At 43.0% G+C, this 26,522-nt stretch overlaps 2 protein-coding genes and 1 long non-coding RNA gene across 3 annotated transcripts; 2 read left to right on the top strand and 1 right to left on the bottom strand.

The window, feature by feature from the left end:
• Positions 1–11,696: 11,696 nt before the first annotated feature.
• On the top strand, positions 11,697–13,733 carry LOC111560177 (growth-regulated alpha protein-like). Its single transcript, XM_023253050.2, has 4 exons — positions 11,697–11,916; positions 12,016–12,139; positions 12,248–12,331; positions 13,104–13,733. Exons 1-4 carry the CDS (start codon positions 11,829–11,831, stop codon positions 13,117–13,119), a joined length of 312 nt encoding a protein of 103 aa, XP_023108818.2. The 5' UTR covers positions 11,697–11,828; the 3' UTR covers positions 13,120–13,733.
• Positions 13,734–19,492: 5,759 nt separating this feature from the next.
• On the bottom strand, positions 19,493–23,647 carry LOC109499121. The gene is made up of 2 exons (XR_002156263.3): positions 22,930–23,647; positions 19,493–19,747 (listed from the first exon to the last, which is right to left on the bottom strand). It is a non-coding gene; the product is annotated as an uncharacterized LOC109499121 (long non-coding RNA).
• Positions 23,648–23,678: 31 nt separating this feature from the next.
• On the top strand, positions 23,679–26,080 carry LOC102901432 (formin-like protein 5). Its single transcript, XM_023253049.2, has 4 exons — positions 23,679–24,123; positions 24,229–24,352; positions 24,461–24,544; positions 25,331–26,080. Exons 1-4 carry the CDS (start codon positions 23,694–23,696, stop codon positions 25,344–25,346), a joined length of 654 nt encoding a protein of 217 aa, XP_023108817.2. The 5' UTR covers positions 23,679–23,693; the 3' UTR covers positions 25,347–26,080.
• The last annotated feature ends 442 nt before the right edge of the window (positions 26,081–26,522 follow it).

The raw sequence follows: 26,522 nt of genomic DNA, 5'->3' as shown, positions 1-26,522 counted from the left end.
AGTTCACACATGTAAGAGGCAGAGAAAATCTGGCTCATACTTAGCCCTCTAGTCTTTCTACTATATCATGACACTCATCCAGGCAAATAATATGGAAGTAATTGTTTCATAGAGGTACCAACCGATGAGCTTGATCATGAAAAAGGGGCTGGAATTTACTAGTGGCCAAGGGAAGAACAGAACTTCAAAAAGAGAGAGAAATGAGTACAGACACACTCAAGTGTGAAAAATCGTTGCATATTTAGAGAAGAGTTTCTCATTCTGTGTAGGTAGAATATATGTGAGGGGCAGAGATATATTGGAGACAGTAGGCAATCATTCCTTGAAGAGTTTTGTCCCCATTTTGTGTTTCCCTCTTAATGTTTTACTTCCATGCCACAAGAATTATCTTGCTAAAATACAGATAACAACGATATCACTCATCTATGTACAAACATTCTAGGTTTCTCTTTATCCCCGAGTATAAGGCCCAAATTTATAAGCAGCAAATTTATAAGACCAGGTTTTCCTAGTCTTTGAAATGGGTATATTTTGAATAGCTATTTCTTGGGTTACTATAAGGAGATTTTACACATATACGCACACACACATGCATGCACACATACACACACACACGCATACACAATCTCAGCCCCGTGTCATAAAAAAAACATATAAAATGGTGTGTTTTTACTAAATGTTCGTGATTATTAATAATTATAATATTTATGTTATTGTGATTGCTATTCCTTGTACTATCATAGTCTGGTGGGTTGAGCCAGACATAAGCAGAGTGTTGGAATTGAAATGCAAGTACATCAACAAATTTTTTGAAAACCGAACATACTAGGAAGTGGGGTGCAAGGTAAGGTATTACGGTTTTAACTTCCTTCTTTATTTCTCTTCGGATGCCTGCCACACACAACATCTTTAGTTGGATATAATAATCAGTGAGTATGACCCAACAGGCCAAAAGACCAAAGCAAATTCTGCTCCACATTAATCTTTGTTTTAGATTAACTCTGCTGAGAGCTCTGTATGGCTGTCACCTTATCAGTAAGAACATCTAAAGCCCGAGTCTCTGTCGGGAAAAGCACAGGTTGTATTGCAATTTACTGTAGCTCCCTGTTGTGCAAACTTTCAGGGAGTGATGAAATTCAAGTGGCCCTATTTCGACTGTTTATTTTTTTTCTGACTTGAAACTCTCAGCAGATAGTATCTACAAACCAGGGACTTACATAGTCACAAACTGGATTCATGAAACAGAATTACTAAAGGGATATCTTTGCTTATGGAGGTTCATTTCCTACATCTTGTGCATCAAGGAATTAGTTTTACAGTGATCCATGTATATAAGCAACAAAAGTTACACAAAATAAGACAAGCTAATCATAAGCGATGCATTATGGTATATTCTCTTTTTATATTCTATCCTATCATATTTAATTCCATTATATTTTCAAATTATAGTTACATGGGTTAGTTATAACCCACAAGATTGATTTTGCGATGTATGATTTTGCATCATAACTTACAATTTACAAGCATTGTGATAATCTCCTGATGCCAGAGCCAACTGACATTCCACAGTAGAGTCGATGTCCTTGTCAATGTGTCCCAAGATGTTAGAAGAGTCGGTAGAGGTTAGAATGTTTAAACTGGCTAGGCCCTTTGCACACCCTGCCTATTGTCTGCTTCCAGAATAAATGATTTTCAGATCCTCACCTAGTGTTGGAAGTCTCTGAGCATTCCATAGGAGGAGCATTTGGAGCTGAGATGACACAGAAAATAGGAGAATCTTAGGACTATTGAAACTCTGGAGGCCAGTAGTTGTCATTACTCCAACATTTCTGTTTGGTTCCTAGTGCAAACTAGATTGAGTCTTTAAAAATGGACAGTTTTGGGGATGGCCAGGGCTAATGACAGAGCTGGGTATTTGATTGAAGTGACAAGGATTTGGGACAATAGTTTGTGAAAGTCCAAAGGTAGTTCGATTTCAGGAACAAAAGTGTTATAAAATAGGCAAGCTCGCCTGGAACTAGAAGGCATTAAATCACACTGATACCAACTCACACGATTTCATTTCTTCAGCAGTATTTTGTAGCTCAGGGCCAAAACAGAGAAAGACAATGGGAGTGAGCAACAATGAGGGATTAACCTGGTTGAAACTATGGAGAGAGTAATTTGCAGATGTGACGAACCACGGAGTCCAGGCTGAGCTGGAAGGGGAATGAAGCAGAATGAGGTGGGAGAAACTGAAAAAATGATGGTGGGGGGACTTTCGAGGGACTTTTCAGTCCCTCGGTAGAGAAGCCTGAGAGTAGGGGCACCTGGGTGGCTCAGTTGGTTGAGCATCTGACTTCAGCTCAGGTCATGATCTCACTGCTCCTGAGTTTGAGCCTCGAGTCGGGATCTGTGCTAACAGCTGGGGGCCTGGAGCCTGCTTCAGATTCTGTCTCCATCTCTCTGCCTCTCCCCTGCTCACGTTCTTTCTGTCTGTCTCTCTCTCAAAAAAAAAAAAAAATTAAAAAGAAAGAAAGAAAGAAAGAAAGAAAGAAAGAAAGAAAGAAAGAAAAAGAAAAGTCTGAGAGTAGAAGAGTTAGAAGAACAAAAAGTTGTGGTCTCAGAAGGGCCTTTCACTGTCTATAATCTTGTGGCATTGTTCTGAATATGATGGTGTTAAAGGCGAACTTCTGTTTGTGGATGATAAGCTAGTGTCATAAGACTGTTCTGAAGTAGAGGACATTAAGGAAATATGAGATCCCATTATGACCGATGGGTGGAAAATACAGAGGAAAAGGGAGGGCGAATGGTTTGGTTATATATCACATATGATACACTCTACGTTAAATATGTATGTATACACCTAAATATTATTTAGCGAGCCCATTTTGTGTTATTCTTGGTTAGTTGAGTTGCTCACCCCGGCAACAAGAAAAGTCCTTACCCAAAACTTTTACAGTAATCACATTGTTCTCCTCCTTGTGGTTAAGATTTGAAAAATACGTTTTAGCATTTATTGTGGTTGGCATTTTCCTAGAGTGTAGATATACTACGGTGGGGGGCGGGGTGGTAAATTGGATCCTATAGAGGAACAAATCAGAAGGACAAATAATTACAATAGAGTTTGGAGTTAGATCTGAGGGAGGTTGGGAGATGGTGCTTTGGAATCACAGAGTAGAAGACAAATTACCCAAGGCTGTTGATAATTAAGACTTGATAGTCCTAACTCTGTTTATGTTTGGTGGGTCCTTTGCTTTCAAGCTTTGCTGCCACCCACATGAAACCGGACACTGGTAAAATCCCTTTTCGTGTCTGACTCAGTCAAGAAATAAATAATCGGGGCGCCTGGGTGGCTCAGTCGGTTAAGTGTCCGACTTTGGCTCAGGTCACGATCTCGCGGTCCGCGAGTTCGAGCCCCGCGTGGGGCTCTGGGCTGATGGCTCAGAGCCTGGAGCCTGCTTCCGGTTCTGTGTTTCCCTCTCTCTCTCTGCCCCTCCCCCATTCATGCTGTGTCTCTGTCTCAAAAATAAATAAACGTTAAAAAAAAAACAAAGAATCAATATGATTGCATACTGTGTTTATTTCTTCTTCTTCTTCTTCTTCTTCTTCTTCTTCTTCTTCTTCTTCTTCCTCTTCTCCTTCTCATTCTTCTTCTTTTCACTAAAGGGAAAGTTAAGACCAGATCTCAATCACCAGATACTCTGTATACTTCATAGTCTTATAAACATAGTGGTTGACAAGCTTTGCAGGGTTTTCTATTTGATTTTTCTGGAAATGTGGCTTATATGGATTGTGTTACATGTTTCTTTCTTGACTCTAGGACCCCAGCGTTGGGTTGTGGTTCTGTTGAAGAAAAATTCTTGCTTGCCTGTGGTGCCCTTAGTGGGTTGCTTGTTAGCGCAGGGATGTGGCCACTGCTGTTTGGAAATATGTATTCAGAGTGTAAGCACGGAGGGAAGATAAGGAGAGTAATATTTTTCAGGCCCTAACTCTGGGTTGGATGCTGTGCTTGAGCTCTTTGTAATATCCTTTTAATTACTTCAAGAATGCTATGGGATTGATATTCTTATTCTTATTTTATTTTATTAAAAAATTTTTTTCAATGTTATTTACTTTCTTGAGAGAGAGACAGAGTGTGAGCAGGGGAGGGGCAGAGAGAGAGGGAGACACAGAATCTGAAGCAGGCTCCAGGCTCCGAGCTGTCAGCACAGAGCCTGACATGGGGCTCGAACCTGTGAACTGTGAGATGATGATGACCTGAGCTGAAGTTGGCTACCTAACTGACTGAGCCACTCAAGCATCCTATTCTCATTTTATAGATCAGGAAACAGGAATAAGAGATCTTAAAAGTGGAGTTAAAAATAAAACTCAAGACTGTCTGACTCAGAAGCCCACTGACTCAAAGCCAGTGTTTTTTTCTGCCCAAAGAAACAATTGAGAAGGAGACCATGTTAATGTTAATTCTATTGAGTGTATTTCATTATATAAGCCTTCTTAGAAAACACTTTATATTTTTAATTTGTTTTTTAAAGTTTACCCATAAACCTTTTTTTTAAGTTTACTTTTTAGTAATCTCTACACCCAACGTGGGGCTAGAACTCATGACCCTGAGATCAAGAATTACAAGCTCTTCTGACTGAGCCAAACAGGCACCCTGAAAACAGTCCATTTAAATTTTTTTTATTTATTAATTTTTTAAATTTTTAAAATGTTTATTTGTTTTTGAGAGAGAGACAGAGCGTGAGCAGGGGAGAGGCAGGGAGATGGAGACAGAAGCAGGCTCCAGGCTCCCAGCTGTTAGCACAGATCCCGACTCGAGGCTCAAACTCAGGAGCAGTGAGATCATGACCTGAGCTGAAGTCAGATGCTCGACCGACTGAGCCACCCAGGTGCCCCTACTCTCAGGCTTCTCTACCGAGGGACTGAAAAGTCCCTCGAAAGTCCCCCCACCATCATTTTTTCAGTTTCTCCCACCTTATTCTGCTTCATTCCCCTTCCAGCTCAGCCTGGACTCCGTGGTTCGTCACATCTGCAAATTACTCTCTCCATAGTTTCAACCAGGTTAATCCCTCATTGTTGCTCACTCCCATTGTCTTTCTCTGTTTTGGCCCTGAGCTACAAAATACTGCTGAAGAAATGAAATCGTGTGAGTTGGTATCAGTGTAATTTAATGCCTTCTAGTTCCAGGCGAGCTTTCCTATTTTATAACACTTTTGTTCCTGAAATCAAACTACCTTTGGACTTTCACAAACTATTGTCCCAAATCCTTGTCACTTCAAATACCCAGCCCTGTCATTAGCCCTGGCCACTCAAGAAATGACCTCTTCTCCCATTTTCCTATGATGATCTCTAAATTACCTCCCTTCATACTCCATCTCCCTGCATCTTTACCTTTTCTCCTTCTCCTTTTTTTTTTTTTTTTTTAATGCTTATTTATTTTTGAGAGAGAGAGGGCAGGGCGGAAAGAGAGGGAGGTAGAGGATCTGAAGCAGGCTCTGCACTCAAATGCGCAGACCCGGCTGCAGGGCTCGAACCGTAAGATCATGACCTGAGCCGAAGTCAGATGCTTAACCGACTGAGCCACCCAGGCGCCCCAGTCTATCTCCTTGATACAGAAGAACATTAACCCACCTTGACCCCACTTGCTAAATATAAGCAGTCAAGAATACTGATTAAAAACGGAAATCAAATTTTTGCACAACTTACTCACTTTACTTTTAAAACATATTCTTAATTTTAATTATTTCATTATTTTCTTATTTTTTTCTTTACTTAACAATATTTTATATAGAATTTATTTTCTGGTACATTTTACACAAGTAAATGGATTTGATTCTCAGAATAATCCTATGAGGACTATTTTCAAGGCTTTAAAAGGAGTACAAATATTTAGTTTGGCTAAGCTCATGGGACACAGAATGGACAAAATATGAAGCAGACACAGAGAGAAAAGCCACAATGAGAGATGGCATGGTCCAGGAAAAACGGAGAGTATAAGCTCTATTCCTGCTTTTCTAGTTCTCAGTGCCAGCCCTCTGTAGTAACTTCTTATTTCCTGCCCTGGCCCTCAGTTGACGGCCTTTGGGGCCTGCTGTTTATACCAAATAAAAACTAAATACCACCACCACCCTGGCACACAAGACCTTTTGTTGTTGTTGCTGTTATTTTGTCGTTCTTGTTGCTTATGTTGGTTTAATAAGGTTCCAACTACTTGTGAGCAATCCTGTATACGTATGCACATCTCTGCATATCTCCATAAAAAAATGCATGCACAGAGACAAGAAGAATAGAAACAAAACTTAAAGTATTTCTGGGGCACCTGGGTGGCTCAGTCCGTTAAGCATCCGACTTCAGCTCAGGTCACGATCTCACGGTCCGTGAGTTCGAGCCCCGCGTCGGGCTCTGGGCTGATGGCTCAGAGCCTGGAGCCTGCTTCCGATTTTGTGTCTCCCTCTCTCTCTGCCCCTCCCCTGTTCATGCTCTGTCTCTCTCTGTCTCAAAAATAAATAAACGTTAAAAAAATTTTTTTAAAGTATTTCTGGTAAAAAAAAATATATGTGTGTATATATATATATATATATATATATATATATATATATGTCAAATTGTAGTGACAAACACTGAAAGATGTACTCTAATAGGCAACATTTAAAAATCAAGTTTTTGACTCTGTTTTCATAATGCTAGCGTGACACTATGGGTGACACTTTTATTAGTGGTTTATACAGTCATCTGCCAACTTCCTCAATTTTACTTCCATAAAGCCAAAGTCATGATGTTTTCGTGCTCCAAAAATGTCTTCTTGTAGCATTAGCCATTTCCACGGGGAAGTTTCCTCTTTCCTGTGTTTACTTCCCTTTTGTAAATTTGTCATACCGCCATTTCTTCTTGTTGTGTTACAGTATTTACATAACCAGGACTACTTCCATAAACATTGAGAAAACAAGTTCAAGAAACTAGAGGTGAAAACCTAATTTACAGCAACTTTTTAAAAATCCTTTAAATCTCGTCCAAAGTCAGTATTTTTGTAATGTCCCTTAGTGTAACTTGAAATGATTTTAAATTATTTTTTTAACGTTTATTTATTTTTGAGACAGAGAGAGACAGAGCATGAACGGGGGAGGGGCAGAGAGAGAGGGAGACACAGAATCGGAAGCAGGCTCCAGGCTCTGAGCCATCAGCCCAGAGCCCGACGCAGGGCTCAAACCCATGGACCGCGAGATCGTGACCTGAGCTGAAGTCGGATGCTTAACCGACTGAGCCACCCAGGCGCCCCGAAATGATTTTAAATAACTACAAATTGCTCAGATCATTAGAATCTTCCCTACTTGCGCAGCAAAAACTGAAATTAACATACATAAGGGAGTATATTGGATAGATGTTAAATAATGTCCAGTTAAGAGTTTGACGTTTCTCCAATTTTGCAGGTCTTGTAAAATCTGTTGTAGCACCTTATACACCATGAGTGCTCAGTAAAGGTCCACTGGATTCATATTCACTACTTCCTCCAGTCTGACCACGTCCTGTGATTTCTATACACTCTGCCCTCACAAACGCCACTTAGTAAATGGTGAATTTGCACACGTAGGGTCTTGGAAACACCTCTGGATGGATTTAAGAGCATTTCAACGGTGGTAACATCTGAACTGACTTCTGAACAACAAGCAGGGCCTACGCACAGCCTTCAGTGACTGGATTCTGCCTCCTTCTCTCCCCTCTCCCTGCCTCACTGGTGAAACTCCAGATATATAAAGTGCCAGGGACTTCCAGTAGACACGATGCTCATTGTAGCTTCTATGACTTGGTGCATTTGGTCATCTCCTTCTAGAATGTTTTCCCCACCTTTTCATCTCCCCATTCACCTGGGAAAATCTCTTCTGTCAGGTTTGGTTTGGAGGGGACACCTCTCCTAGAGACATCTCAGAAGATCTTCTCTGAGAATTCAGGCCATGCCGTTGAGAACCAATGTTAGGGGTTCCATATGCTGCTATCATACCTTGGGCATACTCTATCATGTGATTTACCAGACTACTTCGTAGCATTCTATTTATATGTCTGCTTCTCCTAGGAGACTAAAACTTAGGTGGTAGTACATTGTATCTTACGCTTTTTTGCATTCCTGGGACCTAATTTGATTCCAAATTCATAAATGCTACCTTACAAGTGAATAGATGGAGAAAGGAAGGGAGGGAAGGATTTAAATGGTGAAGAAATCAATCCGTGTTTGATAATTTTAGCAGCAATATGAAAGATCACATATTTTTCAGGGCTCTTTTATTGTAAGTAATGGCAACATGACTCGAATTGGCTCAATAAGGAAAGAAAATCAACTGCTGTATGACAATGAAAGTCAGTGGATTAGGCTGGGCAAAGCTAGATCCACGCGCTCCCACAACGTCCCCAGTAATTCTGAGTCTGAGTGTGCTTGTGCTTTCCTCTGTGGCGGCTCCACTCTCAGGCAGGCTCCCCCAGGCAATGGCAAGACTCCAAGTTTCTATCCTACCTACTTAGCAATTTTGGTAAGAAGCAAGAGCTTCTCAATTCCCTTTGTTCCAGCACGACCAGCATCTTCTCTGATGGCCAGTCTTAAATCACTGGCTCCACGCTGAACCCATACAGGCCTGGGCAACGAAGGGCACAGGCAGGAGGGAGGTACCAACATGGCCATAGGGTCGAAAGCTCCCCCTCCTGAGCTCATAAGCGAAGTCACCTCGCTTTAATCATGTGGGCTTATAAGGGCAGAGATAAGGATTTCTGAAGGAAATCTAGGATTCTAAGAAAGAGTGGGCGCCAGACAGAAAAGGCAGATGTTGTAGAGATTTAAAGAGGTTAGCACAGATGCGCAACTGAGTGCCCTTAGACAAGAGGATAGATGATCTTAGGGTTTAGCGACATGTTTAGGCATCTTAATTTTCTCCTTTCTGAGCAGAACCATTATACAACAAACTATAGATGTTCGGGAAATGGGAGGGACGGGAGGGGGGTCAGGGAGTGGCAATTATGCTGGCAAAGCTTAAGGCAAACCACTCATTCTTGCTGGTTGATTAGCAAGATGAGTGCTCAGCACGGAAGAGCGACCCAAGATTTTACAGACATATTGCAAAGAATTTGGCAAATCTGAAAGATACAATAAACAATGACAGGGTAAAATAGGATTTAGTAAACTGAAACACATAGGTTAGAGATAATTTCATTGGGTTAGTGGTTGCAGGGATTTACAGCTTGCACAATAAATGTAGCATTCAGCACATCTTAAAACAAGAAGCAATTTGTTTATCATGGCGGGCTTTGTAACACTGGACCTCTTAAAATTTTCTGAAACTCTTAAAATTTTCTGAAACTTAGTATGGGGCTATCATGAGTGAAATAATGGAAAGTGGTACATTATGAAAGAAAAAAGTTACCTTTCTACTTACTTCCTGAAAGTCAATAATTCTGATTAAACAGGTAGTAGGAACCATGTTGTAGATAATTCCACAGACAATGGGTTAATTCTTGACTCGTCTCATCCTCTTGGCTGCTATCGTAGGAAAGCTGAAATTCTACTCTTCCTGTATGATTGCTAACGTCAATACTTTGGGTTGGGTCTGGGAATCATTACAACTAATACTTGCTATTGTTTTGGGAGCCAGCTGTTAATGCCCAAGGCAGAGAGACAGTCACATCTGAAATATTTTTCTGTGTAAGGATTGGGGAAAATTTTTATTCTTACTTCCATTTTACGTGGGAAACTGAAATTGCAAATAAACACTGGATTTGAAAAATCTGTTCTAGGATCTCTGAAGAATGCAGATGTGCCCTCCTTTCACAACCTCGGATGCTGAAAATTTTAAGAGATAAATGAAAAGATTGTCTTTTGTTTTTTTCCTGTTTACACAAGGATTCACCACCGAGTGTTCTTGTTCAGGTAAGCGTCTTAAACAGTCCAAGCTGCTAAAACAAAATACCGTACATTGGCTGGCTTAAATAATAAACGTTTATTTTTCATTGTTCTGGAGGCTGGGAAGTCCAAGTCCAAGATACTTATCTGCAGATTTAGTATCTAGTGAGAACCCTCTTCTTGGTTTGTAGATAGTCACTGACTTGCTGTACCCTCACATGACAAAGAGAGAGATCAAACCCTCTGGGTGTCCCCTCTCATAAAAGCACTTAATACCATCAGGAGGATCCCACCTTCATGACCTCATACAGACTTCATCACCCCCCAAACGTCCCATCTCCTAATATCACCACAATGGGGTACAGGACTTCAACATCTGAATTTCTGGAGAGCATACTGAGTCCATAACAGTAAGATTGTATTAGAACACTAATTCTATTTTATTTAACAAATATTTATGCAACACAACATGTGCTGATGTTTTATAAATGTTAACACATTTAATACTCATAACAACCCTGCGAGGCAGGCATTATTTGCTCTCTTGTACAGAGGAAATACAGCAGCCCAGAGAGATGAAATAAAGTACCCACAAGCAGGGGTCATGGGGCAAGTAAGTGGTGTCGCTGAGGCTCCAGCCTTCACAGCCTCACCAGACTGTCTCTGTGCCAGAGACAGACCAGCATCCTCCACATCCAGGTCTTCTCCCGGCACCGGCAGAATAGCTCACACATCCCCGAGATCTGCACTACCCTGGAGAATCAATTTAAACTACCCAGTTTAATCCAAAAAGGGATATTGAAACTGATGAAGAAAAGTGAATTACTCAGTGAGAAGTCCTCAAGCTGCACGGACTGAAATGCTTTATGGGCTGGCATTCTTAGAGAACTAAAGTAATTGATAGCTTAGCTGTTTCTCAAGAGAATCACTCTCAGGAGGCAGGCATATTCAGGTGACGCAGAGTGGAACATGCTAGTAATCTAGTATTTACACATTTGGAAACACATCTGTTTGCTACCTAGAGAAGCAAAGGTGAGAGTCGCTAGGTACCCGATTTCTTGTGTCCATGATCCTTTCTCTCCCCGGACTGTTTACAGAGGAGGGCCCCCTGATCCCAGCACAGCCTTCGCAGCTCTGGAACCACTGCCATGAATGAAAACACCGTCTCCTAGACAACAAACAGCGCGGCTCCAGGAATTACTAGAGTGTAGGAAGTCCCAGAATTTCGAAGACAAGGAATAGGAGACATTGCAAACTGTACCTAAAAATAAACGCTGAATTAAATTACCCTGCGCCACGGTCCATTCCCTTACCCTACCCCCATGCCCACTGGGCAAAAACGTGGTACCAAGTGTGACCTACCAGAGCTGACCACACAACAGAAACAAGACAAACATTCTCACATACAATCTGAGACGACAGACATTTTTAAAGAGTGTATTTATTCCAGAGATGAAAAACACCCGGAAAGCCCAATTTAAAGCCAAAGGATAGATTAGAGAGGCTGCCATTTCCGCCTCAACTCTTCCAGTTCCAGCGACTGAAGCGTCTTTGAGAATCAATTCTCTCCTCTAACGGGTCTAACTAACGGGTCCGATCTTCCCGGTCCTGCGACCGGGAATCCCTGGGCGCCGCACCCTCCCCCGCGGTGGCAGCCGCCGCGGGGCGGCCACTCACGCCCCCTTTGCGCATTGGGGCGGACAACGGTCTCTGAGTCGCCGGCACCCACGGGCAGGTCCCCCTCCACCCCGGGGGCGGGGCCGCGCGAACCTTCCGCACCCGGGAATGACCCGGGGCACCGGGAATTTCCCTGCCCCCCCACTGCGCCCTGCGCCGCGCCGCGCCGAGTCGACAGGGGATAAAAGCGGTTCTCCCGGCTCAGGGAGCCACAGAGTCCGCTCCGCCAGGCCTCCCGCCAGCCGTCCAGCTCCAGCCACCGCCGCCGCGACTCCCCGAGCTGAGCCCCATGGCCCGCACCGCGCCCCGCGCTCCCCGGCTCCTCGGCGCCGCGCTGCTGCTCCTGCTCCTGGTCCCCGCCGCCCGGAGCGCCGCAGGTGAGGCCCGGAGCCCGCGGGGGGACGGGGTGCGGGTGCGGATGGGGGTGGGGTGCGCGCCCCGGGGCCGCCCGCTCACCCGGCCTGCTCTCCCCGCAGGGGCGCCCGTCGTCACCGAGCTGCGCTGCCAGTGCCTGCAGACCGTGCAGGGCATTCACCTCAAGAACATCCAGAGCGTCAAGGTGACGCAGTCGGGCCCCCACTGCGCCCACACCGAAGTCATGTAAGTGACGCCCCGCGCTGCCGCCGTCCTGGCAGTCCCCCCCGTCCCCGTGCCCCCCACCCCGCGGCCCGGCCTCCCGCCAACGGGGATTCTGCCTTGTCTCCGCAGAGCCACTCTCAAGAACGGACACGAAGCCTGTCTCAACCCCGAAGCCCCCATGGTCAAGAGAATCATCGAAAAGATGCTAAGCAAGTGAGTTATGCTTTCTGTTGACGCGTGCCGCTAGAGTCCTTGGTCAGGGATCCTGGCAAATGCGTCCGGGAAGTTTGATAAGGAAACCTAGGTTTCGCTGAAAAACAAAATTATTCATTCACAATGACCTTTGCTATTAAGGTCATTAAGCCTCTCCTATGCCAGAAGGATATTTCCAGTGCCCTCTCTCCCCACGCAAATGAGTGTGGGTGCATGTGTGTTCCTAAAAGCCGAATTGGATTTGGCCAGTGATGTTCAAATACTTCCCACCCATTGAGGAACACACAGTATTCAGCTCCATCCCTGGTGAGCTTCTGCTCTGAAAAGTGGCACCCTTGGTTTTGGGCAACGTGGGCCACTGAAGCTTAGTCGTGAAGAGCAAAGACTTTGCAGCGTGATCCTCCTAAGTTCAAGTCTAGGATCCCTGTGAAAGTTTTCTAATCCTTTTGAGTCTCAGCAAAATGGGCATAGAGAATAACAACAATTTCATGGGATGCATGAGGTTCAAGTGAGGTCTTGCATGTAAACTTTTAACCCAGGATGACAGTCTTTGAGCGCTAGGTTTTAGCTCTTTCAAGTCAATAATAGTTCAGTCCACAGCCAGTAAAGAGCAAGTTCTCTGCAGTAGGGGGCAGCGGGTACTGTGGGACCTTCTGTGGGTGCAGGACTGGGCCAGGGTCTACAGCAAAACTCCCTCTAGCCCTAGGGGCCAGTGTGACAGAGGAGCAGTTTTTCCTTAGCACCTGTAACAGTAACCCTTTTCCAATCATAGGGGCAGCACCAACTGACCTGGAGACCAGTAAGAAGCTGGCTGGTGGTTCCTGAAAGGCCCTTCTAGGAACTGAAAATGAAGAGAGAACAGCTGGCTTCTGCAGGCAGCTAGGAAGGCCTTACTGTGTTTGACTATTACGAGTTCTCTATTTATTTGTTTGTATTTATTTATTTTCCAAAGCTTGTATTTTAATATTTTACATATTAGTATTTAAGGATCTGACTGTGTTGAATCAGACGTAACTCCGTCCTGATTGTTATTTAATTTGAAGATGATGGGTTTTTAAGGTCTCATTAAACCACTATGTATTGGGAGACTCCATCAGGTGCCAGGGCACAGCACTGAGTGTGGGGGGGGAGGGGGGAAGGGAGCCGAAGAAGTTAGTGTGTATACATCTATTTTTGTACTTGTTTAAAAGAATGGCAGTTGTCATTTGTGGAAATTATTTCACATTCTATAGTCAACATTTTTATGTTGAAGCTTCCCTTGGACATTTTATGTCTTGCTTGTAGGGCATAATGCCTTGTTTCATGTTGATTACGCAGTGTTGCTCTGTCTTGGAACAGAGACGTTAAAACTACTGTTATGTTTTTACAAATGACATGAAAATAAACGTTTTGCAAAAAATCACGTGCTTAGGTTTTGTTTTATTCTTCTTGATCCTTGGTTCCTACTGGGGGGGCCCAAGGTATCATACCATTACACAGACTATAGGTCACACCTAACTTTATGCCTGCTCCTAGCCATTACTTTCCTTACAATTCTATTACTTAAAGAATATTTGACAGGCTACCCTCCCCAACCAGCTTGAGAAACCTAGTTTTACATAAAATATGGCTGCTTTTCACACTGATTCATTATTAAAAATTAGTGCCTTTATAAACTTTTGGATTTTTACAAACTGTAATAAGAGCTCATGGGGCGCCTGGGTGGCTCAGTCGGTTAAGCGTCCGACTTCAGCCCAGGTCACGATCTCACGGTCGGTGAGTTCGAACCCCGCGTCGGGCTCTGTGCTGATGGCTCAGAGCCTGGAGCCTGCTTCCGATTCTGTGTCTCCCTCTCTCTGACCCTCCCCCATTCATGCTCTGTCTCTGTCTCAAAAGTAAAATAAACGTTAAAAAAAAAATTTAAAAAAAAAAAAGAGCTCTTATTAAATACTTTGGGTAAGTGGTTTTTCAGACAATTATGCAATTCTTTTCCTTTTAATGAGGCTGGGACCAAATGGTAGAAAGGTGGATTTTTTCCTAAGAACTTGAGTAATTTGTGTTATTTAATAATAATAATGATCTATGGAGATAAATCCATGCCATAAGGTAAAATACATGACAAAAATAACAAAGGACAGGTAGGGAAAGAAATGGATTTAGACTACAAGAGATGTCTTCAATTGTTGCAGAAAGTGTAAGCTGAAGGAACATTGTAACATGGCAGGAATATATATTGCAATTTTTAGGGTAACCACTAAAAGGGAAACGAAAAGGTTAGATTTAAAAATCAGAAAAGAAGATAAAATGGAATAAGAGAAAATATCTGAATAATACAAAAGAATACAGAAATTAAGGAATAAAGAGACAAAACAGCAGATGGCAGATGGGGAAAAGGAAAAAATCTTCTTTATTGTCAGGTCTGACAATAAAAAGTCTCCTCCTAAAGGTGGGTTTAAATCCCCTCCCCATGTGAGTGTGGGCTGGGCTTTGTGAGATCCTTCCAAAGAACAGGTTAGGAAAAGGAAAAAACATTAGACTGGAGAATCTGGCAGATTCCACCTTAACCAAGTGATGAAGGTTATCACCCTTGGTATCATATGAATATCATGTATACCCCCTATGTGATATGGTAAGAAGGGCACTTCATTTCCACCATGTTCTTCCCCCAAACCCATAACCCTAACATGATCATGAGAAAATCATCATAAAAATCCTCATCCAGAAACATTCCACAAAATACTTAAGAAGTTTTCTTCACAGGGGCACCTGGGTGGCTCAGTCAGTTGAGCGTCTGACTTCGGTTTAGGTCATGATCTCTCTGGTTGGTGAGTTCAAACCCCACACCGGGCTCTGTCCTGACAGCTCAAAGCTTGGAGCCTGCTTCAGATTCTGTGTCTCCCTCTCTCTCTGCCCCTCCCCTGCTTGTGCTGTGTCTCTCTCTGTCTCAAAAATAAATAAACACTAAAGAAAAAAAAAGTATTCTTCAGATCTGTCAGAGTCATGAAAATCAAGGCAATACTGAGACTCTGTCATAGATTAGAGGACACAAAAGAGACGTGATGACTAAATCCAGTGAGTTGTGCTAACTTGGATCCCAGGATAGGAGAATGACACCAGTGGAAATTGGTGAAATCTGAATAAAAGACTGGAGTTCAGCCAACAGCAATGTACCAGTGTTAATTTCTTAGTTTTGATAAGTGTATTATAATTATGTAAGATATCAACATTAGGAGATACTGGGCAAAAAGTCTACAGGAACTCTCTGTACTATCTATACAAATTTTTTTTTAATCTAAAATTACTCTTAAATCGAAAGTTGATTTTTTTAAAAAAATAGGACAAATAGAATAGCAGGAGAGGAGACTTAGATCCAACTATATTAAGAATTATAGTAAATTTAAATGGAATAAACACTCTAATTAAAAGTCAAAGATCAACTTTTTTTCATACAAAGACTGTATAAATAAGACCAAAAAATCTATGCCTCTTAAAAGAGACATACTTTAAATATTAAGACCTAGATAACTTGAAATTAAAAGAATAAGAGTGTTATATCATGCTAAAATTAACTGAAAGAAACAGTATGGATATACTAATGTATTACTTGCTAATGACTATTAATCTATTATTAATACAAATTACTAATCCAATGGGGCACCTGGTGGCTCAGTCAGTTGAGCATCTGACTTGATTTAAGCTCAGGTCATGATCCCAGGGTCATGGGAGCGAGCCCTGCATTGGGCTCCACGATGTGCCTTGAACCTGCTTAAGATTCTCTCTCCTCCTCTCCCCTGCTCATGCTCTCTCTCTCTTAAAAAGAAAAAAAAAATCAATGCATTAGGTGAGAAGATATTAGGACTTAAGGAAAGAAGGAGTCTTAGAGATAAAAAAAAGACCGATTCAAAATAAAAAGGGGGTACTTCTACAAGAAACAAACAATTCTAAATTTCAAGAACTTGATATTTAATCAAATTATATTAAGAGAGAAACTAAAAGGGGCAATTGATGAAATGATTATCATAGTTAAAGATTCTAACAGGCCTCTTTTCAGGACTTAGGAGGTCACAGCAGTAAAGAATCAGTAACAGTACAGAAGAGTAAAGCAACATGATCCCCAACTTGGCCAGAGCATGGTATACAGATGCTTCACCCAAAAACTGCGTAAGTCACGTATATTTTTTCAACACACAGGGAACATTTTGTAATAAAGACCATATATGAGCCATAAAGAATGTAATAACACATTTCAAAATGTTGAAATGTTACAGAGGACATTCTCTGATCATCAAAATTTCTACGTTTGTCATGTCCCCTGGCTGACCATGTATCCACACACACTATGTGTAATACGTTTGTTGTGGTTTATAGCTCATCTCAACTTCCCAAATTTCACTTCCATAATACAGGAAACATCAAAGCAGGGTCATCACGCTGTTCTCATGCCTGTTCTGTTATAACCAAGTATGATAAACAATATTTGCCTGAAGACATTTCCTCAATTTCTATATTTTTTTCTTCACACATCCTTTTGTAATTTTGGCATTTCTATACTTCTTTGATTCGTATTGCATGTAATATAATTTAATTACTCATTACTATTTCTCAAAAGTTTTTCAAAAATCTTAATGGAAATACAAACATTATATTGAAATATATTATTTTTAAAGCCTTGGAATAATGCCCAAATCTAATATATTGGATGTTTTTTAGAGTTAACTGAAATGAACTTAAGTAATTATACATGGTTAAAATCGTCAGGTTGGCCTTACCACAGGAACAGAAGGAAAGACTAGCTGTGTTGCAGAAGATAGTTGGCAGGTTAGTACTGAAGAAGAATTTCATATTTGGAGTTTCAGTTTTATCCACTATACATTTTTTTGCAAAATGGACCACAGTTCCTTGTATCTTGCATGTGCCTAACAGATGTCTTTTATTTTACTTTTTTTTAAGTTTATTTATTTGTTTTGAGGGAGAGAGAGAGACAGACAGGAAGGGACAAAGAGAGAGGGAGAGAGAGAATCCCAAGCAGGCTTCATACTGTCAGCACCGAGCCCGACATGGGGCTCCAACTCACAAACCGTGAGATCATGACCTGAGTGGAAATCATGAGTCAGAAGCTTAACTGACTGAGCCACCCAGGCACCCCAAGTAAATGTCTTTTAATTTAATATCTACCATGCCCTCAGTTTTTTGCACATATCCTGAATCTTAGGTTATACCTCAACCACCCTATGGTAGATAGCCAATGAAGGTCACAGTGTGGTCTGGGCAACAGGGCCATGGAAACACCTTGAAATGCCTACAGAGGCCTCCCAGTTAGATACCATCCAAACTGGATCCTGACTAACAAACAGGGTCCTTCCAGCACATGGTCTCCAGTGTCAGAGGCCTGCAACCTCCTCCTGCCTCAGCCTCTCTCCAGTCTCTGTTCACAGAGTGAGTTCCAGCTACACGAACCGTTTGCTGCTCCCAGTAGTAGTCACCATGTTCCATCCCATTTCTATGCCTCTGCTTATCTGGCCCTCTCCTGAACGTCTTCTGCCCATCAGTGTCCCCCATTTCCCTGGAAAATTCCTCATCCCGAGAGTCACATCAATGGTCACCTCTTTCAGGAACCTCTCTGACAAGTTTCATAAACCCACTCTTTAAGTGTTAGATCAGGTAGTCCTCACACCAGCATCTTGGGAATGGTTTGCCATGGTTTTCACAGGCTTTTCTAAAATCTCTTTTTTTTTTTTTAATATTTTTATTTTATTTTGAGAGAGAGACAGAGTGTGAGTGGGGAAGGGGCAGAGAGGGAGACACAGAATCCAAAGCAGACTCCAGGCTCTGAGCTGTCAGCACAGAGCCTGACGCGGGCTAGAACTCACAGACTGCGAGATCATGACCTGAGCCGAAGTCGGATGCCCAACTGACTGAGCCACCCAGGTGTCCCTTTTCTAAAATCTTCTATTTGTCCACTCATTTCCCCTATTGCGTGGAGAGTCAGAGGGTAGCAGAGTCCTATTCCTCTCCGGATCCCTGGCCAAACTTTATTCCCACCTTATAAATGCTGAGTAAATGATCGATGACAATGTTGAAACAAAGGGAGAAAGAAAGGAATTCAATTCGAGTTGAACTGCCCTCCCGGTTAGAAAGGTAACTAACAGTAAGTGGAGTCAGTAACCAAAACCCGGTTTAAGATGGCTTCATAAAAAGGAGAGGGGGCACTCAGGTGGCTTAGTCTGTTGAATGCTGACTCCTGATTTTGGCTCAGGTCATAATCCCAGGGTTGTGGGATTGAGCCCTACATTGGTCTCCGAGCTGAGCATGGAGCCTGCTTAAGCTTCTCTCTCTCTTCTCTCTCTCTCTCTCTCTCTCTCTCTCAAATACATAAATTTTAAAAAATACAAATAAAAATTTTTTAAAAAAGAATGGGGTGGCTGAGTGGCTCAGTCGGTTAAGCATCCAACTTTGGCTCGGGTCATAATGTCCCGTTCACAAGTTCAAGTGACAGCTCAGAGCTGACACAGCTGTTCCACTGACAGCTCAGAGCCTGAAGCCTGCTTCGGATTCTGTGCCTCCCTCTCTCTGCCTGGTTCCCTCTCGCACTCTATCTCTTTCAAAAATAAATACACTTTAAAACATATATAAAAAACAAAAAAAAAAAAGAAAGTTTTAATTAAAAAAGAAAAGGAGAATCATTGGGCCTCTAAAAGTAAACGGCTCATGTGTGGATGCTTTAAAACTGCATGTTGCAGTTCAAAAATTCTTGCCGGCAATTAGCCTCACTCCACATCAGGCTGCCTTTCTCTGTGCTTGCTTCACTTCAGGCAGGCTCCCCTCAAGCACTGACAAAGCTTCAAGCTTCTGTTCCAGCAGGTGGAACCCCACAGGAAGCAAGGGCTGATTTTCCCACCATTTCCTGACAACAAGGACTCCAGGACATTTTTCTGACTTGGCCAGGCTTAGGTCCCTTGCCCACCCTGCACCTGTTAGAACTTGCCTGAGGGTTAGACCCAGACTGGAAAGACCAACCAATGGTACTTTGGGTCTCCAGCACACTCCTGGAGCTTTGGAGCAGGGTCCCCCTCCCTGAACTACCCAGGCTGGGAGGAAGAAGGGATGGTCCCCAAGAGAAAACCAAGATTCCATAACCAGAAGGAGGAAGGAGCTCAAGCCGGGTAGAAATGACCACCGTACTAGAGACTGGATCGGGTTTATGACATGAACGCTGGACGACACGCTTCGGACTGAAGAAGTGGGTGGATTGAGCGATTTAATGCCACATTCGGACATTTTCATTCTTCTCCCCTCAGAGCCGGAGTCATTCTACCAGAAGCGGTAAACGCAGCACGTGGCATTTGTGGTGTCACAATTTCCCAGGGCCACAGTGGGGACAGCAGTCCTGCACTGCCCATTCCGACGGCTCCCTCATCTCAGGAGACGGCACCAAGTCTGGATTGTAAAGGCAGATCAGATAGCGTCAATCGAACAAGAAGACAGTAAATATGGTGGCTGTAAATGGGATTTAATAACCCATTTTATTTTAAGGATGCTCTCTTCTTTTAAGATTGGTGATTGCATTAGTTTAAAGTTTGGGCATAGAAATCTGTCATTCAGCTCATAAAATGAGTAAATATCTGGGGGAGACACTTGCAAAAACAAAGAAGGGGATTGATTTTAGGCTTCAGAACATCCTTGCTTTTTAAGTTTTCTGAAAAATAAATACGGGGCTGCTAGGGATTGAATTATGAGAGTTGATATATTAAGGTAGAAAAAAGCCCTTTCTTATGTACTTTATTTTGTTAGCAAGTGATGATTATCAAGCAAGTCTTAGACATAAAATTACAGATAATTCTATAAATATGAGGCTGCTTCTTGAACTGTTTCATCCCTTTGGCCACTACTATAAATTTTTTGATGCCCTATTCATTCACCCTGAGTATTTGCATATGTCCATACTTTGGATTGGATCTGGAAAGCATTAGGAGAATATTTTTCTTTTTTTTCTCTCTTTCTTTCTTTCTTTCTTTCTTTTTTTTAATTATAAAGAGAGTAAAGTTCTGGGTAGCTTCCTGTTAATGCCGAAGGCAAAATATTTCCATTATTAAATCATGATAAAGTACGCAAACTGGGTCAGGCAGAAAACCATGATCCTTATTTCAGCAAATAACTAAAATGCCCAGTTCCCTTCTGGTAAAATCTCAGTGTAGAGTGTTCATCCCACTGACTTGATTTTGGAGGCATAATCCATTGATGAGGAAAATCAGATAGATAGATAGATAGATAGATAGATAGACAGATGTAGATTTTATTGAATCTAAGTATATCCTATTCATTCCACGAAAGAAACTTCTTGCTGTTAGTGAAATAAAACACTGGAGACTTTTGAGCAGTTCGCTATTTTTAAGCTTTAGGAAATGTGGCATTGAACTATTTAACCGCGAGAATAACAAGCATACTTAAACAAACCAAAACAAAAACAAACCTGCTCTCCTGAATTATCTATTACTTTTCTTAGAAAAAAGTTTCTTTTCTTTTCTTTTCTTTTCTTCTTCTTTTCTTTTCTTTTCTTTTCTTTTCTTTTCTTTTCTTTTCTTTTCTTTTCTTTTCTTTTCTCTTAACATGTAGGGGTTAAAAGCAGCACTGGCTAGGGGCGCCTGGGTGGCGCAGTCGGTTAAGCGTCCGACTTCAGTCAGGTCACTATCTCAGGGCCCCTGAGTTCGGGCCCTGCGTCAGGCTCTGGGCTGATGGCTTGGAGCCTGTTTCCGACTCTGCGTCTCCCTCTCCCTCTGCCCTTCCCCCGTTCATGCTCTGTCTCTCTCTGTCCCAAAAATAAATAAAAACGTTGAAAAAAAAATTTTTTTTTAAAAAAAGCAGCACTGGCTAGAGCTCAAATTGTGAATTTTATTAACTGTGAGACCTTAGCCAATTACCTAAATTCCCTGTTTCCTTGTGGAGAAAAGCTGTGGCGACAAAGCTGGTAACTACTTTGTGGGGAAGTTGAGAAGATTAAGTGGGTTTCATATATGCAAAAGATTGAGGACATTGACTATTAGATTAAAGTGTTATTTACTGTAATACTTTATGTTGATCTTATAAGCACGTAAACATATGTAAATTACTGGAGATACTGAAGAATAGTGGAAAGAATAGCAATCTCTTCAGCTATTATAATTCTGAGCTACTGATTATCTAAAAAAAAAAAAAAGAAAAGAAAAGAAAAAAGAAAAAGAAAGAAAATCCATAGTATTTTCAATTAGGAATCCTAGAAAGGGGCGACTGAGTGGCTCTGGGTGACTGACTCAGGTCATGATCTGGAAGTTTATGAGTTGGAGCCACACGTCAGACTCTGGGGCCTGCTGCAGATTCTTTGTCTCCCTTCCTCTCTGACCTTCCCCCAACCACCCACCCCCCCAACACACACACTGTCTCTCTCTCTCTCTCTCTCTCTCTCAAAAATAAATAAACATTAAAAAAATAAAAAAAATAAGAATCTGAGAAAAATAAGGATAATGACAGTAGTACCTACACAAATTCTCAATTATTGCTAAGTTATTCATATTTTATAAACTTTAGGTCGTCTTTCATTTTCCAGTTATTTTTTTTTAAAGTTATATTTCTTGCCCCTTCCCACAAAGGACTGTTCTGATTACTTAAAAAAATGTAAAGACAAATCATTATTTATAATTTAGTAATTCATAATCTCTTCTTTTTTTAATTTTTAAAGAAATGTTTATTTTTGAGAGAGAGAGAGAGACAAAGCATGAGCAGGGGAGGGACAGAGAGAGAGAGAGAGAGAGAGAGAGAGAGAAGTACAGAATCTGAAGCAGGCTTCAGGCTCTGAGCTGTGAGCACAGACTCAACCCCACAGCACAGGACTCAAACCCACCAAGAGTGAGATCATGACCTGGACAGGATCTCAACTAGAGTCAGATGTTTATGAGGCACCCTCATAATCTTTTCTAATAAGATAGAATATATTTAGTTTTATTTGCACTTTGTAGTTGAAATTAGAACTATAAAATTACTATAAAATTAGAACTATAAAATTACTGATCAATTAAACTAGACAGCAAAAAACTCATTCTGAGTTTTCTCTTAAGAAAAAAAAATAGTACAAAACTTTTATGTTGGTTGAAGGAGGTGTTTTTTCTTAAAAAAAAATTTTTTTTCTGTTTGTACAGGGATTTTATCCCCAGGTGAGTTCCAGCTTAAGAATGCGGAAACAGCAATTTAAATTACGTTTACTTAAAAATGATTTATAGTGTATGCATTGTGTGTACTGGCGTTTTATAAATGTTCACACGCTTATTCCTCCTACCAATCTGCTGAAGTAGATACTATCTCTGACGTCCATTTTGCAGGAGGGAAACTAAGGCAGAGACGGTTTAAACGAAATTCCTACCCTGCCATTGTGAAGCAGAGGGCTGCTCGGTGCCACTTTGCAGCTCCAGAGCAAGTCCTCTCTCCTCCTGCTTCCCTTCCACACCCATCCAGCGGGTAACCCCACGCTCCTCCCAGACCTGCACCTGGAATCACACGAAGCCATCTGAAACCTACACGTAATCCAGCAACAACAAAAGTCATTTACACTGAGGTGAGAAATGAGCTGCTGAACGACACAGTCGACTTACCGGCCTCAAAGGTCTGATTGATTAGAAGTCAGTCAGAACTAAAATAGGACTGCAGTTACTTCTCCAGAGAGCATTTCAAACCCCCGGAGGCAGGCCAGTCCACACAACAGGGAAAGGAAATGAGATTTGGGAACATAAAACAAGGAAGTGCCATTGGAGTGGCGATCTAGCGCTTAAGTATTTCACAGGAACACCTCTTTTCGCTGTTCAGGTGAGCAGAGGGTGCTACTCCCACTAGGCATCAGCTCCTGGTCCCTCCGACCCTTGGACCCCAGGAGCCCAACGCAGCCTTCCCCCCACCCCCCAACAGCTCGGATATGACCACCAGCATTATACTTCACCGGCTAATTCACACCGTCTACACCAAAAAGGTGGTGTTCATGGATTTACTCCAACTCTGGAAGTTCCAGAATTGCAGAGGAAGTAAGATAAGTAGGGATAAGACACTCAGTCCTAAGTTAAACATTAAATTGACCTCTTGACACCGGCCATCCCCTCATCCCTTCACCCCTTCAGGATATGACACAAAGTATGATTTGTTTGTGAATGTAAAATGGAACCGGCGAACGAACGTTCTTATGTCTGCTGTGAGATGACAAATGTATTTTAACAGAGTCTCCTTATGCAGACGGAAGCAAACTAATCAAACCAAAACACATTTATGCGTTAAGTAGCAAGTAGAAAATCATGTCACCCCTTCTCCGGGCGTTATTCCCCCATCCGGATAACTAACATTCGTCAAGACAGACGCCGGTCTCGCGTAAATGGCACAGACTCAAACAAGGCCACTCACGCCCTCTTTGGGGACTGGGCGGAAAGGGAACACGCCCGAGTCGCCTGGACACCCGGGAGGCCTGGCACGCGGGTCCCCCTCCACCCCGGGGGCGGGGCCGCGCGAACCTTCCGCACCCGGGAATGACCCGGGGCGCCGGGAATTTCCCTGCCCACCCCCCCCCCACCCCCCCGCTGCGCCCGGCGCCGCGCCGAGTCCACCAGGGATAAAAGCGGTTCTCCCGGCTCGGGGAGCCACAGAGTCCGCTCCGCCAGCCCTCCCGCCAGCCGTCCAGCTCCAGCCACCGCCGCCGCGACTCCCCGAGCTGAGCCCCATGGCCCACACCGCGCCCCGCGCTCCCCGGCTCCTCGGCGCCGCGCTGCTGCTCCTGCTCCTGGTCCCCGCCGCCCGGCGCGCCGCAGGTGAGGCCCGGAGCCCGCGGGGGGACGGGGTGCGGGTGCGAGTGGGGGTGGGGGAGGGGTGCGCGCCCCGGGGCCGCCCGCTCACCCGGCCTGCTCTCCCCGCAGGGGCGCCCGTCGTCACCGAGCTGCGCTGCCAGTGCCTGCAGACCGTGCAGGGCATTCACCCCAAGAACATCCAGAGCGTCAAGGTGACGCCGTCGGGCCCCCACTGCGCCCACACCGAAGTCATGTAAGTGACGCCCCGCGCTGCCGCCGTCCTGGCCGTCCCCCCCGCCCCCGTGTCCCCCACCCCGCGGCCCGGCCTCCCGCCAACGGGGACTCTGCCTTGTCTCCGCAGAGCCACTCTCAAGAACGGACACGAAGCCTGTCTCAACCCCGAAGCCCCCGTGGTCAAGAGAATCATCGAAAAGATGCTAAGCAAGTGAGTTATGCTTTCTGTTGACGCGTGCCGCTAGAGTCCTTGCTCACGGATCCTGGCAAATGCGTCCGGGAAGTTTGATAAGGAAACCTAGGTTTCGCTGAAAAACAAAATTATTCATTCACAATGACCTTTGCTATTAAGGTCATTAAGCCTCTCCTATGCCAGAAGGATATTTCCAGTGCCCTCTCTCCCCACGCAAATGAGTGTGGGTGCATGTGTGTTCCTAAAAGCCGAATTGGATTTGGCCAGTGATGTTCAAATGCTTCCCACCCATTGAGGAACACACAGTATTCAGCTCCATCCCTGGTGAGCTTCTGCTCTGAAAAGTGGCACCCTTGGTTTTGGGCAACGTGGGCCGCTGAAGCTTAGTCGTGAAGAGCAAGGACTTTGCTGTGAATCCCTGCCCTAGCTGTAACCTAGGCCCCACCTCTGATTATTCCTGTGTCCCCAGGGAAAGTACTTAATCTGTTCAAGTCTCCGTAATGTAGAAGAAATAAAAATAGCGACCTAAGGAGGTCTGCCGTGGGGCTTAAATGATGTCCTGAATGTACTTTTTTAGCCCACTGTGACATTACCTTCTAGCTTTTTGAAGCTAATAATCCAGTTGGGATCACAGACAGCACCTTATTCCTAATTAAACACCATCCAGGAGCCCGGCATTTTCCTGCCACCCATCGCAGTGGTGTAGGTGGTAACCACGTGGCAACCACATGTCACAGGACTATGCAGTCAATTTATGGAGTCCTATTAATGGCAACCATTTCTTTCTTTCTTTTTTAATCACAGGGGCAGCAACAACTGAGCTAGAGAGAGAAGGCAGAAGTTCATGGCTTACTGTGGCAGCCTCAGTGGAATGGGATAGGAAGAAAAGAAACCAAAGCCTCCAGGGACCATCTGGACTGTGTTCAATCTATTTGACTGTTCCCTATGAGTATTCGTCTATTTTCAACATATGTATTTATTTGTTTATTTATTTATTTATTTTTCAAAGCTAGCATAGTAATGTTCTAGCTAATATTTAAAGATACGAATTTGGTAATTTGCTGTACTATTATTTTTAAAGGTCACTTTTATGCTAAAGTTAGTTCAGTTCCTTTTAGTTTGTAAGTGATGAGTCTTAAATGTTCTTCATTCATTAAACTATATTATGTGTTGGGGGGAGGGGAGGGGAAACCACGCCCTGTCATTCCCTATGATAAAGGCTGGAGATAAATAGTTTGGGATCCAAGCACACAGGTCACTGTTAAGGTTGTGGAATGTATGTGTGCATTTATTTTTGTACTGCTCAGAAGAATGCCAATTGTTATTTATTGAGAGAGTTTTACAGTACGTGGTCAACACTTCTGATGTTGAAGCTTTGAAAACTCCACAATGTTTTTAAATATCCCTTGGACATTTTATGTCTTCCTTGTAAGGCATAATGCCTTGTTTAGTGGTAATTATGCAGTGTTTCTCTATGTCTTGGAATAGAGAAGTTTAAATATTTATTGGTGTATTTTTACAAATTGCATGAAAATAAAGCTTTTTACAAAAGTTTCTTGCTTAGGTTTGTTTTTTTCTTCTTGATCTGTTATTCCTCCTGAATAGGCAAGCCCTGGAAATTTATAACGAACTGTAGGGCACACCCACGTAGAGACTGCCACTAGTGGGCGCTCCTTCCATATTTTTTTCAAAGTCCTTGCAGTGCCTCCCCATCTTTAGAATCTGTTCACTTGCAGCCACTCTGGAAAACAGTGTGGAGGTTCCTCAAAAATAGACCTACCCTATGACCCAGCAGTAGCACTGCTAGGAATTTACCCAAGGGATACAGGAGTGCTGATGCATAGGGGCACTTGTACCCCAATGTTTATAGCAGCACTCTCAACAATAGCCAAATTATGGAAAGAGCCTAAATGTCCATCAACTGATGAACGGATAAAGAAATTGTGGTTTATATACACAATGGAATACTACGTGGCAATGAGAAAAAATGAAATAT

The sequence above is a fragment of the Felis catus genome, chromosome B1, assembly GCF_018350175.1.
Source record: "Felis catus isolate Fca126 chromosome B1, F.catus_Fca126_mat1.0, whole genome shotgun sequence".
Classification (NCBI taxonomy): domain Eukaryota; kingdom Metazoa; phylum Chordata; class Mammalia; order Carnivora; family Felidae; genus Felis; species Felis catus.
This window is presented reverse-complemented; position numbering and strand designations above follow the sequence as displayed.